The 15,557-nt window shown below is 38.6% G+C and overlaps 1 protein-coding gene across 7 annotated transcripts in view; it reads right to left on the bottom strand.

The window, feature by feature from the left end:
- Positions 1-349: 349 nt before the first annotated feature.
- Positions 350-15,557, bottom strand: part of PDE4D (phosphodiesterase 4D) — a 723,544-nt gene continuing 708,336 nt past the window's right edge. For all 7 annotated transcript variants that reach the window (XM_079918757.1, XM_079918759.1, XM_079918758.1 and 4 more), the window contains 7 exons: positions 14,932-15,030; positions 13,919-14,083; positions 12,564-12,663; positions 7,861-8,015; positions 6,351-6,473; positions 5,678-5,860; positions 350-4,961 (listed from right to left, as the gene is read on the bottom strand). In XM_079918757.1, the coding sequence (XP_079774883.1) occupies positions 4,548-4,961; positions 5,678-5,860; positions 6,351-6,473; positions 7,861-8,015; positions 12,564-12,663; positions 13,919-14,083; positions 14,932-15,030 (1,239 nt within the window). In that variant the 3' untranslated portion in view covers positions 350-4,547. The remainder of the gene's footprint in view (positions 4,962-5,677; positions 5,861-6,350; positions 6,474-7,860; positions 8,016-12,563; positions 12,664-13,918; positions 14,084-14,931; positions 15,031-15,557) is intronic.

A 15,557-nucleotide genomic window follows, 5' to 3' on the forward strand; every position in this document is an offset into this window, starting at 1 on the left:
AAGTTAAAATGAATAACCTTTTATTTGTAAAAGATCGAGTCACAAATAGGCAGAATCAACCCATGCTTTTATTTCCATTGCATATAAAAATTTCATATGAAGGTATTGATGTACAGTACTATCCCCATGGGCTGTAAGAGAGGCTATGAAACCACTAAAAGAATCATCATTTGTAATGCTCACACACAATTTACCACTCCGAAAACATATCCAAAGAAATCAAATTAAAAACAACTAAAATCAGTAAGCATGTTTTTTTGTAATTATAGTGTCCCCGTTGTACTGTTTAAAACAAAAGTAATCAAATTCCTTTGGGCCAGGGCTGCTAAAATCTACAGTTTGTGTCAAAAAAAAAAAAAAAAAAAAAAGAAAGAAAGAAAGAAAGAGAGAAAGAAAATAAAAGGAGGCTCATTTTTTCTAGAAAAAGAATCTCTCCTTTCACTAAGTCACACATCCTGAGGGCTGGGCCACTGGGAATTTTTCATAGCTTTTAGGAGCTGTGCAAGGTTGAATTTAAAAATTCTAAAGCAATGCAAGTTTTGCTGAAACAGATTCTAGAGAATGGTGAATCCATTATGCCGTGTGAATTGGCATCATATAAAACTTTGTGTTTAAATACATGGATTTACGTAAGTAATACGTAAGTAAATTTACGTAAGTAATACGTAAGGAAATTTGGTTCATCTTAGTTGAAGGGTTAAAAACATGACCTTTTTCATATTATATATTTCCTTAACATGACAGGAAGCCAGGGAATAACTAACACACGTCACCTACGGCTCTAATTTCAAATCAAATTCGTTTGCCCATGTGCTCTAGAAGCCAAAAAAGACTTTTTATAATCACTGGACAAGAATATATCTTCCCAGTAGTGTCTGAAAATAAAAAATCAAATGTAACTAACTAACGTAGCTCAGTTAGTATCTGATAGGGAAAAATCACCATCGTATATGCCATGCTGCTTCATGGCAAAAAGTACCTAAGGGCTTGTCTCTCAAAAGGGTCTCAGAATGCTCCAGAGGTTGTCTGTGTTTCTGTAAAATCCAGCTGTTGCCAGAAATCCAACAGATCAAAGCTCAGATGTGAAATGCCCAGCCCTAGCCCCACCACTATCTAACTTTCAAATGCAGCAAAACAGAAGAAAATATTGATTAAAGTTAAGGCACAGCCCTGGGACCAAAGACCTGCAGCTATGTTTTCTTAATTTTATATACCTTTATGTATTTTATAGTTTTCTTGAATCTTCCATAAACAAGCTCAAAGGTGACAAGACTATTTTATAGAAGAAAAGAAAATGTACAAGGAGTATGTATACACACCATTCATTCTCTCACCAAGAGTTTCCAAATATATCAACACCATCCCATTGCGGGATGATGTTTTAATAAGAACTGATAATTTACAATTAACATTACAGTATGTACATTACAATAAATACATGGTTGTAAACAGACAAACAAGACTGTATTACCGGTAAGGTCATTTGGTGAGAAAAAAATGCATGGCACAAAAAATAAATAATGCATTCAAAGAGTATCATAAAGCTTTCTGTAAAATCCACTTCATTCAAGTTTTTTTTTCCTTGTCTGCAATTTGTTCTATCTACATTATTTTCTTGTGAATTTTAAGTGACGTTAAAGAAAATTAAAACAGCATTATTGTGTTTAGTAACTTGCAAGCTGAAATGTACTGGTTTTATGCAAACTTGGACATTTTCTCCCCCGTACAGTACCCAGATATTGCATTTTCTTATGGCATTTTAGGAAACGTAAAGTCACTTGTAAAAGGATATTCTTTTTAAAGCGGTGTATAATTCTGAAGCACACTTTGGCGAAAGGGAAGGGAGACGAGAAGTATATTGTATAGTGCACTAGTCCCTATCTTTTGGATATTATGTCTCTTCTACAATTTGATTGTCCATCAGTGGATATCTTTACAACATGTGACCATTAAAACCCAACAAATTGAAAAAAAAAAAAGCCTCTCTTTTTTACTGCAGTTATAAATCTTTTCAGGTCTGGATTTGTTTGTGACATATTGCTGGTTTTTTTTTTTTTTTCATTATTAAGATTCTAGGCACTCTGTGGGGGAAATACCAAGCATTAGGGAGGGGAGGGAATGAGAATATTTTGGAGAGAGGAATAAACACTAGATTCTTTGCCTTTTCCTCTAAACCTCCATCAGGGACAAATAAAATTAAAATGGAAACAAGTTTCCAAATATTCTTGTGAAACCACTTGCCAAACATAAGACTTTCTTTGAAAGTCTGGTTTTTACAGGGGAAGGAGGGTGGAAATCTGATAATTAATTGGTCAATTCCTATCCTGTGCTCTGTGTGAAAGATCAGAGCTACATAATTTTTCTATCCAAATTTCTAAGCGTCAGTGGATCTCAGGGGATTAAACTAGTATCTTCAGCTTGGGTCATTTCCCTGGCTGCTGACTTAGTGATTAGTCCCCAGATGGCTTCTTTTGACATCCCCAATATAAATGTTTTTCAGGGTTACAATTTTATTTAGTGTTTTATTTATTTTCCGTTTGGTCTGATACTCCTTTAGCCTCTACTTGGGTTCTTGGATGTCGCTCTAAAAAATGATTATTCGGGCTCCAAACTCTTCACAGAGATGGTAAACACTTTATTAAGAGCTGAAGTGGGAAGGAAGTCCAAACTAAAAAAATGCCCCAAGATGCCAACTGAACGTAAATACTGGGAATCAATCTCTAAAATTGTAATACATTTCTTGATGCTAAATTTAGCCAACAGCGATCTCTAATGTCTGACTTATGCGGAATCTTCTTACCCAGCCCAGTATTTTAAAACGGCATTATGTTGCCAAATCTCTGGTGCCAGGGGCATCATCAACTTCTTTCTGTCAGTGTATTTAGAGAAGTTCTTCTCCACGAGACATACTTATGGATCAATGATAACTGATAAATCAAGTGCTACATGTTACATGGCTGTCCTTTAAGGAAGAGTCATTGCTACACTTAAAATCACTTCTCAGGAATATTCCTCATACAGTTCTTAATCCCATGGTGAAATCAGAGAAACAAAAGAGCATTCATTGTACTGGTCTTCATTAATATATTCTGCTAATATTGTTAAAAAATTACCTAGCTAGCTGTTAACGTTTCTTTGTAAATCAAAAGTAAAAGCTAGTCATTATATATGACCTCGTGGCAGAAAAGAATGCTAACTCTAACTTGACTACCTGTTCTTTGCATCAGTCAGCATGGTGGTGATATATCTGATAAGACCCCACGCAGTGAACGTGGACAGAGGTTCAAACACACACTGGTAATGAAGCAGCACAAGGGGGAAAAGTTCTTACTATGACTGTGAAAACAAAAACGAGCATGAAATGTATGGGTTATTACAGAGACATGCACTTGTGAAATGAGGGTCTATCGCCACAGCAAAATGTTCTCAGAAGACGCTAAGTAGGAAAATATCTAAAAAAGACTGACCATTTTAGCTACTGGGTATTTCTATATCTCTCACTTGCTTCAGACAACACCAACTGATGACTGAGTGTCCATGAGGCTTGAGACACATTAGACAGGATGCACATCAAAGTATTATGGAACGAGTATTCACTTTGCACACGGTGAAGAGAAATGTAAGTGGGGAGCAACTCTGCATGTCTGAAAGGAGTGAAACGAAAAGCCAGTAAACGAAGACCTACAAAAAGGGTTTCCTGCAACATAAAGTCAATTTTTGTTTTTAAAATATGGAAGTCATTGGTATATAAAACAATGGGTCACTACAAATCAGTTAATTGCTATGAAGTCTAAGGTGCAAGTAAAATTTGTAAATTAGGTTTATCCAGTGTAGCACGGATTTGTACTGAAAACTTGCAAGTTACTCCTTAGAAAAAAAATAACCAGTGGCAGATGAAGTTCTGAATGTAGTTTTTTAAATATAATACCTCAATACATTTAATAATAAAAGTAAGCTCTACAAAAAATCTGTTTTACATATCATACAAAATGTAGAGGTCAGTGCAGCTCACTGAACCACACTATTCAGTCAGGTATCAGGAAGACTTGAAATTAGAAAATTATGCAATTTCTGTGGCTCATCTTCTTCCTGGTAACAGCTTCACAATGTGTCCTGTTCCTGACCCATCTGTTGCTTCACTCCGTCCACGTAATGCCTTCTTTCTGCTGAAAATATTGCAAACAAATAAAAAGGAAAAGAACCCCCAAATCATCTCAACTTTTGGGCTGCCTGATGAGCCACACTCCCTAGAAAACACTTTGGAGTTGATTTTCTCTGCTTCTTCAGCTCGACCGAGCTGCAGTCTTCGGACGCTGCCGTTCGTGGAGATGTCCCCCTCGTTCTGATGACATGGAGGTGAAAAAACTGGTGACGATATTCCTGAGCGCTAGACTGAGTCGTCAAGGTCAGTTTTGTTCCGCAAACGTCCTGGCAGATGACAGTGAGGTGTGACCGTAGTTGTGGCATGTGACATGCACTTTGGAAACAATGTTTCTACTTAAAAAAACAAAAAAAAACAAACAAAAGGCATGGAAGTCTCTGCCCTGTTATGTGTCGGGCGAGTGATCGCCGATGGCACAGGCCTCGGGCTGGCTCTCCTCCTCTCCCACGGCTTCCTCTTCCGCCTGCTCGTCCAGGGGGATTTCGGTGGACTCCGAGTCTTGAGTGCAGAGCGTCTTGGAGTCACTGCAGCTAGTGTCTTCTTCCACTTGACTCCCACTGTCCTTTTCGGTGTCTGACTCGCCGTCCTCCTCTAAAGTCAGTTCAAACTGGAACTTCTCGGTTTGACCCTGCCGGCCCTCCTCCTGGTCATCCGGTGCCGGGGAGGGGCTCTGAGGAATCGTGCTCTGGTACCACTCACGATTGTCCTCCAAAGTGTCCAAAATGTCCTGGGCGTCAGGATGGACCAGGTCTGCCCACGTCTCCCAGAGAGGATGAACAATGTAGTCTATGAAGCCCACCTGATTAAAAAAAACACAAAGCCGATTGGGACTAAGAAACAATGGAAAAGGTTAACGAGCCCCCTCAAATGTAACTAATTCATATGTTGAATTAAATTTTTATATATGATATATAGAATTTACAGAAAAATAAATAAAATATAATATGCTCTGCAAGGATAACACTGAGCTGAAGACTACTAACCTTAGTTTGGTAAAACAGTCATTATTTTAGGTAGCAGACCAATAAAAAAATGTCATTACTAGCTGGTAAAAACCAGCTTCTCGAACTCTGAATCCAAGAGTGTGTGATGTAAAAAAACCTCCAGTTGTTTACATGGCAGGACCTGGCTTGAGGCTGAGACTTTATTTTAGAATAGCCCGTTCGTAGGTAAATCCACAGAGCTGAAATAATGCCATGTACTCTATATGGATTCATATAACTTTATTCGCTTACGAACTGCGATAGCTGAAATAATTCTACACATACGAATATACTATATACATACAGTCACGCTGAATGAATATACTGTCCTATGAACGTATATATGACTATATGAATATAAATTCTAAGAATCGAAGAATTTTTTGGCTTGCAAACACTAAGGTGGACATTGAGCTTGACAAAAGAAAGTAATTAAGAAAACCCAATAAAATACTGTGTGACATGCATACGGCGTAACCAAACGTTCCGTGTAGTTGTGTTCTCTCTGAAAGCTTTGTGCTTAAGGCATCACCTGTGATTTTTCCACAGAGGCATTGTGCTTGTCACACATGGGGCTTATCTCCATGCCCCGCTCCCTCTCTCGGTCCCCTTGGCGGAAGAACTCCTCCATGATGCGGTCCGTCCACTGGCGGTATAGCTGCAGAGGCTTGGTTGGGTTGCTCAGGTCGGCACAATGCACCATGTTCTGAAGGACCTAAAACAGATCAATGCCTTCTCTATTTAGCAGCTGCTCCATTTTTACTAGAAATTCACATCAGATGACGGTGACACTTAAAAATACATGTAGTGTAAGAGTCGTGCCAGACAGCTCGACCATGGTGTGTCTGTGTGACGTTCACACCTGTGTTAATAGTCCCAAATTAGGCCACTTCTACTGCATCTAAGTATCATGAGAGAAACTGTTCACGTGCATGGTTGATTAAATTCAGAGCTGCTTAAGTGGTTGGTTTTGTAGGATGTTACTTTTTTTTTTTTTTTAAACGCATTTCCACTTGAAAAGGCCAACAGGATTTTATCTGGTTAATTCTCAAGATTAAGAATTTGGATAAAAATCCTGCTTACAGCTACTAAAATTATAAGTTGGAGAAAAGGAGACATAAATCTTATCTAAGCTAGACACACAGACACGTGTACACACACACACACACACACACACTCAGACACAACAAATTCGAATGCTTTACCTGAATCCTATCAGAATAATTATCAAGAAGAAGAACTCCAGAACTTGTCACTTTCTTAGTTTCAACCATAGTTTTCAAATCAGCCAGCAGATTCATGTGCTTTGACATGTCTGTTGCAAGTACCTTAAAAGACAGAGTATTTTTAAAAAATTTTTATTGCAGTACAGTTGATTTACAATGTTGTGTTAGTTTCACACGTACAGCAAAGTAAATCAGTTATACAATACATATATCCACTCTTTATTTTTTAGATTCTTTTCCCATACAGGTCATTATGGAGCATTGAGAGTAGAGTTCTCCGTGCTATACAGTAGAGATATTTCTTTTCTTTTCTTTTTTTTAGCCACACCGCTTGGCATGTGGGATCTTAGTTCCCTGACCAGGGATCGAACCCGTGTGTCCTGTAGTGGAAGCACGAAGTCTTAACCACTGGACCGCCAGGGAAGTCCCATGCACATAAAAATATCATGGAGAACGTGAGAAGAAATGGAGAACCACTCTGTTGTCTAATAGCTGTGTGTGGGAATCCTTTACTGCTTCTTGGGGCAGAGTCTTCTCCCCTTTGCTATCACTTTCCCTGGAAGCCCAGATACATGTGTGCAATATACAGAAACAGTAGGCACTGGCAGCCACTTTCATAGCGATAGAAAGGGATATTTCCATAGATAAGACATCATCGTACGTTTTGTTTGTTTGTTTGTTTGTTTGCTTTTGCGGTACGCGGGCCTCTCACTGTTGTGGCCTCTCCCGTTGCGGAGCACAGGCTCCGGACGCGCAGGCCCAGCGGCCATGGCTCACGGGCCCAGCCACTCCGCGGCATGTGGGATCTTCCCTGGGCCGGGGCACGAACCCGTGTCCCCTGCATCGGCAGGCGGACTCTCAACCACTGCGCCACCAGGGAAGCCCCATTGCACGCTTTGAAGTTTTTCTATCCCTTGTGCTAGAAAGTGGTTACTGGACTACGATGGAGTGAGTCAAGGTTGCTTACAGAGTACTTCAGAAACAATATTCTGGTCAATTTTCTGCTTATCCAAACCAGATAATACCTGTCTTTCTTTGTATGTACAAAGCTTAACAGATTAAGTTTTTGACAACCAGAGATATCCGTGTGTCTCATAATCGCTGTGAAAAACATGCATAGAGAAAAGACTAATGTCATGCATGTTTCTACATGGCACTTGTGCTGACAGAGATTTTTTTTCCAGTTTTTGAATGGAAAAAATCCATTTTTTTAGCCAGCTCCCTGTGCTTTTGTTAGCCATCTCTGTCTGCCACCAGACAGGAGGAGTTCAGAAAATAAACCTAGAATGAGGGTAAGCTGTCATTATTCTTAGCCCCAGACTGTTAGCAGTAGAGCATCATTGCCAGCAGCAGGGCCAGCCTCTGGGACAAAAAAGGCAGCATTACCTTGAAATATACATGATGCTTTCCCTGATAGTCATCTCACTCTTTTTTCTTTTTAAAAACACCATGCATCACAGTTCTCTTTTTGCTTTTATCAGTTACTTACAATATCAATGACCATCTTCCTTAATGACTGTCTTTGCTTTTTGGTCAAATTCTGGAAAATGTCGCAGTTTTCTTCCTGAAGCAACTTAAAGCCCACGGCCAAATGATGGTTCTCCAGGACAGAAGAATCATTGTACATCAAGGCAAGCTCAGAGTCTTGAAAGAAAGAGAGAGAAGGTTAGCAAAGCCATTTATGCTAAGTTTATCTTATTCTTCATATTCTGAGATATTTTGGGTTTAGGAAGCAATTTCCCCTAAACGTCTCTGCTCGCATTCCCATTACATGACAACACCTAGGAGAAAGTCTGCTAGTTAATGTAGCCACAGAAAGATCCCTGGAATCTTGGGAGTGTATTCTAATGCTCTCGGCACACGGCAAGTCAGTTCACCCTGTGGCTTCAGCTTCCTCCGCTATAAAGGGAAAGAAGAGTTAGGCCAGATTACCTTGAACCTCCTCTCCGGATCTGCCAGAGGCAGCTCCGTAAGCTCAGCAGAAGAAGACATTATCCCTAACATTTACAACATGTCCAGAGCATAGAATGTTGTATTCCTGACAACTGCGGACCACCTACCCAACACTGTATGTTATGTAAAGATCACGTGACTCAGGATTATTCGTGCTCTGAGAAGGAACAAGAACAGCTTGGAACACATGAACGATATCAGATTTGTCCATGCTTGTGCTCATTTGGTTCATAGTATAGCTTTGAAAGGCAAAGCTTTATTCATTTTTCCATTTCCTTTTCCAAGTATCTTGGCAGTCACTATACACATGTATACTGCCCGTCCCAGCTGCATGTTCAGGGCTTCACACAGAGACGGGTGTTTAGCTGCCTACATTTCTCCAGAGTGAAGATTCTGCCATTCCCCCACAATTGTCCTGGACCTATTTTAGGTAGTGACAAATCCTGCCTCTTTCCTAGTTCCTATAATAGCAGACTCAGACCTATAAGGTAGTCATCAAAAAAACCTGACTGGTGCTTCATCCTGTTGCCACTTAAGTCACTGTAAAGACGAAAAGCATATGTATTTGATCTTTCTTCTGACTCATGTGTGGAAAATATATATTCTTTTCTAATAAAGAAATACCCAATACTATTCAATGACTATTTTAAAGAAGCTAGGGAGGACGAGAGGGGTTCAAGAATATTTTGACTGAAATCCTATGATTTTAGGTTTATACAGAAAAATAACATTCTATTTATAAGCTACAAATATAGCTGTGGAAAGCTTATTTTAAAATGAGATCAGTGAAATAAAGTGTGTGTACTGTCGCTAGGTCCAGCTCCACCTTCATACAGTGAAATGCCTCTGCTCTTGAATCTCAAAAGTCATATGCTTTGAACACGACTACTGTGTTCTAATGTGTGAGGAGATCTTTTCCCCCCAAACCCAGGCATCTTTGCTATAAACAGAAAGTATTCGTTTTCCAAGTAAAATTTACTGCTATATATGTTTTGATGCTGCTTCACTGTTTCAGAAAATAATGCTGTTATGTGAAATGCTTTTTTTAAGATAAATCTCCCCTAACGTGTTCTATTCGATATTTCATGATGCTATTTACATTTTATGGATTTATTTGCATAGTATTGTCCTTGAAAAAGACTTATGCAGCTTCTCACCTGGAATTTCCACTTCTTTACATCCTATTCAGAGTCCCCCATTCCCCTACATCATATATAAAAGCTTAAGTGACTCAAAACCTGCAGCATGTTTACAAGGAGTGTACGTGTCATTAACAGCAAATCATCTGGTGCCTAAAACTAATACAAGCAGAATGATTAATGAAAACTGTCACCACAACTAAGAAGCAGAGGTGTCTCTGGCCTAGGAATCAGCCAGGTGAGCCCCAGTGCCCCTCCACCACGGCGAGCCATGCAGCCTCCCTTAAAATAGGACAGGTGACCTCCCATCTACAGGAAGTCTGATCTGATGATTCCAAGTCTTTATTACGAGAAACACAGATTCAGCCTTTGGCTTTGGACAGGTTGGCAGCGCCAGCTCCAGGCTAAGAGCCGAGAGTGTGCTAGCCTGAGCCACTGATGCTCAAACAATCCCCAAAAGAAAGAGAAAGCACAAATTTAACGTCTATAAAAAAGGGTTTACTGTAAGCTAAAAATAATCACATAATTCTGATAGGGTATTTCATAAGGCTATTTCTTACACGTTTGCAAGTTATTAGAGGGACTCCCTTAGAGTATGCTGTGAAGCTAAAACTTACTTGTGTTACTGGCTACTAAGCCTCTTCTGAGTCCTGAAATAAAATGATGGCTGGCTTGATCCCTCGTTAACAGCTAACTAAGGCAGTAATTCTCATAATGCCCTGGGGTTCTGATCAACCCTGGCATAACTTTCATCCAGCAGGTGATGATGCTCATTCACTCTTTCAGATGTAACACAGCCTCATCACACCCCACCGTCAAGGAAACATCAGCAATCCAAAGCTGTTGACTACCCTGTGCTGCTGAGGCCCCACGGAAAGGAGATCTGCACAACATCACTGAATAACAAAATGCTTCCAGAAACATGGTCAGTTACCCTTCCACCTCAGGCAGATCATCAGCAAAATGACCTTAATAAACAGACACCCTTGGCCACTGTCCTGTATGCATAATTACCCCCTACATGTCTCCATCATCTATTCTCAGTGGCTCTCAAACTTTAAAGGGCATCAGATTCATCTGTGAACTGAGGCCTTGCTAGTTTAAACTGCAGACTCCATGGGTACTCTGATGCCAGCCTAAGCCCACTTGCCCTTAGAGGGTCCACAAGAAAGAATAATAGAGTTGGTCCTCATTTTTCTTGAAAAATTTATCAGAGTACTTGGAAGACAGTGACTTTATTATCACTTGTTTTAATTTGTTCTCTATTCTTAATTCTAATGTTATAATATGGGAACATACAATATTATATATAATAGGATGCAAAGAAAACACATAGGTCTGATTTTGGTATTATTAATTTAAAGAAAAAATGCACACCTTTCTTAATAGCAAAAATTAAAACAAAATTTATATGTACTTGTTAAAAATCTATAAAATTAAGAGCATATCAAGACATACATAAGAATCAAAAAAATGAATCAAGCCAGGATAATAAAAAATTGGCAGTGTACCTTTTACTACATGAACTTCCTGTTCTTTACAGAAAGGACACAGTCGACCCTAACCAATGATACAATGTAAACTCATGTAGCTGCCTCTAATGTATATTAATATTTATGTGTCAATATATAGTAATGTTTTGGTGACTCCTGAAAGCACCCCATTATAGGTTCTCATAAGGTGGCTGAAACATGAAATGTTATCCTGTCTAATCCTAGATAAATAAGTTCATAAACCAGACTTCTAAAATGTACTGACTATCCACACGTTTTTGGAAATCCATGACTTTCAATCCTCCTATATATGAGTGAGTTACTAAAGTGCATGTTGTTACAGGGCAGTCCAGAGGCTATTAAAAATATACAAATAGGTAAATAATCCAAAAGATCTGAGTTAAATCTCTCAACACAAGGCTATACTTAAATTCTCTCTTTAAATCTGGCTGTGTTGTGAATGAATGGTGAAGGCACAGATGCTACTGGAGCTAGACTGCTGTGGGGCACGAGGAGACTATTATCCACAACTCACGGCAAAGAGGAAAGGCAAACCCTTAACAGATATGAAAAACATTAACAATTTTGAACTTTATTTTTTCACATATAAAACTGACTTTATAATGTTAATCTACCATGGTGTGAGGGAATTTAATAATGAATGGTACACGTAAATTATTTACCAGTGAACTTCAAGTACAGAAAGAACAGAATTTCTGTAAAGCTTAACCTCTTTGCAAAAGCCTAGCTCAAGCACCACTAACATTCCCTACAGAGGTTTTCTATGCAGCTGTGTCAGAGGTGTCGCACACTGAAGAGTCTACTGTTCTTTATATTTCCAAATTCAGTGATGACTTATTTTATGAAATGTCACCAGTGAGAAAAAATTAATGGTTAAAAAAATATTAAATAAAAAGAGATAGTCAAAAGAGAAGTTCCTACTGCCCTCAGCAGGAGATTTAAAAAGGAAAGAACAAGGACTTCCCTGGCGGTCCAGTGGTTAAGACGCCACGCGTCCACTGGTAGGGGGCAGGGGTTCAATCCCTGGTCAGGGAACTAAGATCCTGCATGCTGCGCCGAGAAATTAAAAAAAATAATAATAATTAAAAAAAATAAAATAAAGAAGATATTTCTAATAAAAAATAAAATAAAAAGGAAAGAACAGGGCAGGGCATGGTGGTGGAGAGGGAAAGAGGAGTTACAGCCTCTGGAGAGGATTAAATGACAACCTACAGAAAATGACAAATTTAACATTTATTCTGATAACTTCTTTTATTTGAAACTTTAGGAGCAATCTAACTATCTACATCTTTCGGCAAACTTTCACTTTTGATTACCCTTGTCTACTAATATGGTAATATATTATTTCTAGAGAAGTACTGGAATGCATGTTTTTCAAACATCATATGCCTCATGGGATATGAATATAATTTTTAGAGCTAGACTACATTAACATATGCTATCACTGAAACGCCTATCTGCACATCTCAAGAGAACATTATGGCTCTGGAAACATAAAGACTCTCAGTCATTCTATAAAGATTCTCAGTCATTCTAAAATGTACAAAGGAAAATTTTTTCTGCAAAAATAAGTATGCTTTACTTACTTGTATTGATCAGAAACTGATTGGACACACCAGGATGATCTACATCATGTATTGCACTGGCAAAAATTGCTGCAAGAATCTCTAAATCTGTAAACACAGCCTGAAAAAATCCAGACAATATCTGATTTTATTATAACTCATGATCAAACCTTTTCCAATGGTTATATTTTTTAAAATATTAAAAAATGAGCATCTACAAATTTTTTATAGAAAATAATAGCTTACTTTAAAAGTATTTAAGATGATGTTTAAGGATATTCTGAAAATGTGCATAAAATTAATGACATGAGCAATTATTTTCTTTTCTTCCATTCTAAACAGGGACTCTCAATCTCAGCAAAACTGACATTCGGGGCCGGATAATTGTTCGTTATGGGAGGCCATCCTGTGAATTACAGGATTTTTAGCAGGATCCCTGGCCTCTACCCATGAGATGCCAGTAGCATGTACCCCCGAGTTGTGACAGCTAAAAATGTCTCCACATATTGCCAAATGTCCCTGGGGGCAGGGAGGAGTACGAGTAAAAGGGAAAATCACCCCCAGCTGAGAACTCCTCACTCAAACGATGACATAGTAACAGTTTTATAATGAAACAATCTGAACTATAAAATATATTAGCAAAGAGAATCACTCTCCCAAACAATGAAGGAAATGAAATTGCTTTACTAAACATTTAATGGAACAACTTCATAGGATCTGGTAACATTAAAGATGTGTTTCCTTCTAATAAGTTCTATGAAAAATACCAATGCATTGCTAGTATTGATATTTTATAAAATAATCATCTTTGAACTATAAATGAAAAAATCCTCAGGCTAAATTCCCAAAAAACCCCACACTAACTGAAAACTGAGGAAGCCAGATTTGCTTTGTGGAATGTCCACTAGATCATTTCAAAGAAGCGGTATCATAAAACACAGGAATCCCTAAATCTTTTTTTTTTTTTTTTTTTTTTTTTGCGGTATGTGGGCCTCTCACTGCTGTGGCCTCTCCCGTTGCGGAGCACACGGTCCGGACGCGCAGGCTCAGTGGCCATGGCTCACGGGCCCAGCCGCTCCGCGGCATGTGGGATCTTCCTGGACGGGGGCACGAACCCATGTCCCCTGCATCGGCAGGCGGACTCTCAACCACTGCGCCACCAGGGAAGCCCCCTAAATCTTTGATTAATTATCAAAGACAAAATTCATCAAAGACTCAACTGTTTATTTACCACAATGACATTTCGCTCCCATAACTCAATAATATTTCTAGTGAAGTCGATTATTGTTTGCCCTGTGCACCCTTCAGTATAAAAGTTGAAGAAACCATTATGAGTGGCAAGTTAGTGTTTTCAAAGGTTTAGAAACCAGGTTTACCTCCAAAGCAGGTGTAGATAACAGCACGTGTGTTGACTGGACGACGTCTGCAGCGTGAATATTATTGTGGTAGGCCACATCAGCGTGGTAATGATCTTCCAGGGTCATTAGGTATGTAATTAAAGTGTCCACTGGAATTTTAAATGTTTTTAATAAATCCCGTTCCTGCGGGAGAAGAAATTCTCTTAACATTTTGTCCTTATAGAAAAGATTTTCCATACAGTATGTTAACAACAACAAAATATCACCCCCAGTGTCGCCTATGGATAACCCAGAAATGGGAGTAGCACTCTCTCAATGTCTAGTGAAGACAATGAAAACCCTTGGGAATGATCCAGGGACTTCAGGGGCAAAACCAGAGTCGACTTGTCCTTCTGGAGCCCAGCAATGCTTTTCTCAAGTTATATGGTGTCAGGAATGAGCTGCCAACTATCAAAGTATCTGTGTCCCGGGATCCTGAAGGCAGCTTCAGTACAACACCAATGACAAGGATACTGGGTCAAAACAAGTGAGACACAATATCCTCTCGAGGGTTGGAGCTGCCCTTCCAAGTCCCAGGGTGTCTATAGCTGCAACTTCTCATATAAATCCTAACACTGAACTGGGGCAAAAACTTGACAAGAATGAGAAACCGATGTGAAGAAGAGAGCAGTCCACAAGACAGTGACTGAAGAAATTACATACTAAGATTAGTCAGCAAAGGGCTTATTCAATTTGTAAAGTTAGCACTCCATTCTCTATGCAAGTCAGGATCACGTGGATGATTTTTAAACTATTATTTTAATGAATTGCTTTAATTTGCCCACATCACATCTTTTTCTTCAATGGAAAAAATAACACAATTGATTTGTGTTTTACCCATATGCTAACCTTGCTGTATCCTTATTTTGAAAAAAGTTATCAAAATAAGTCAAAGGGGGTAAGTAGTGAAGAAGATAAAATGCATGCACAATTCACAGACTGGACGTTATGACACCAAATAAAAGAGAGGTGATAGAACTTAACTGCATTACCTGAAAAATGGTGTGCATGATAACAGTCAAAGGCCGGTTCCCAGACAACTCTGCTATTCTGAAAACGTGAAGACCCCATTTGTTCACATCTTCTAGTTCCTGGGGTTAACGAAAGATAGAACAAATCTGATTGCAGAAGTAGAACAGGAAACAATGAACACAATCATTTAAAAATTACTGACTTCAATGAAAAGATCATTAAATTAAAAAACAATTCATTTTAAATGTAATGATGCACCATGTAAGTACAGGCAAACTTCAGGCAAATCCGCTTAAGCGTACTAGAAACTGAATGGTGTTGCGTAACCTTATGTCTCTGACAATAAAACATATTTACATACTTGAAATATTGATCTCAAAGTATTTCTCCAATAGTTAAAACCTACTCTCAAAAACTTTAATTATTCTCCTAAAAGACTTTTTAATTGTTTAAGGTCAAAGAATCAAATATAGATGCAAAAATAAAGAACACCAAACTGCCTGTCTAAACCCACATATTAATAAAACCCAAGTGATTTAGAAAGAGCTTTATAAAGCGCTTTCCCATCTTCCAAAAAACCTCCCACAAATTAATAAACTTTTCCATTGATTTAAAAGAGAAGGTATCAAAGTTCACTGCATATTTC

The sequence above is a fragment of the Stenella coeruleoalba genome, assembly GCF_951394435.1.
Source record: "Stenella coeruleoalba genome assembly, chromosome: 3".
Taxonomy (NCBI): Eukaryota; Metazoa; Chordata; class Mammalia; order Artiodactyla; family Delphinidae; genus Stenella; species Stenella coeruleoalba.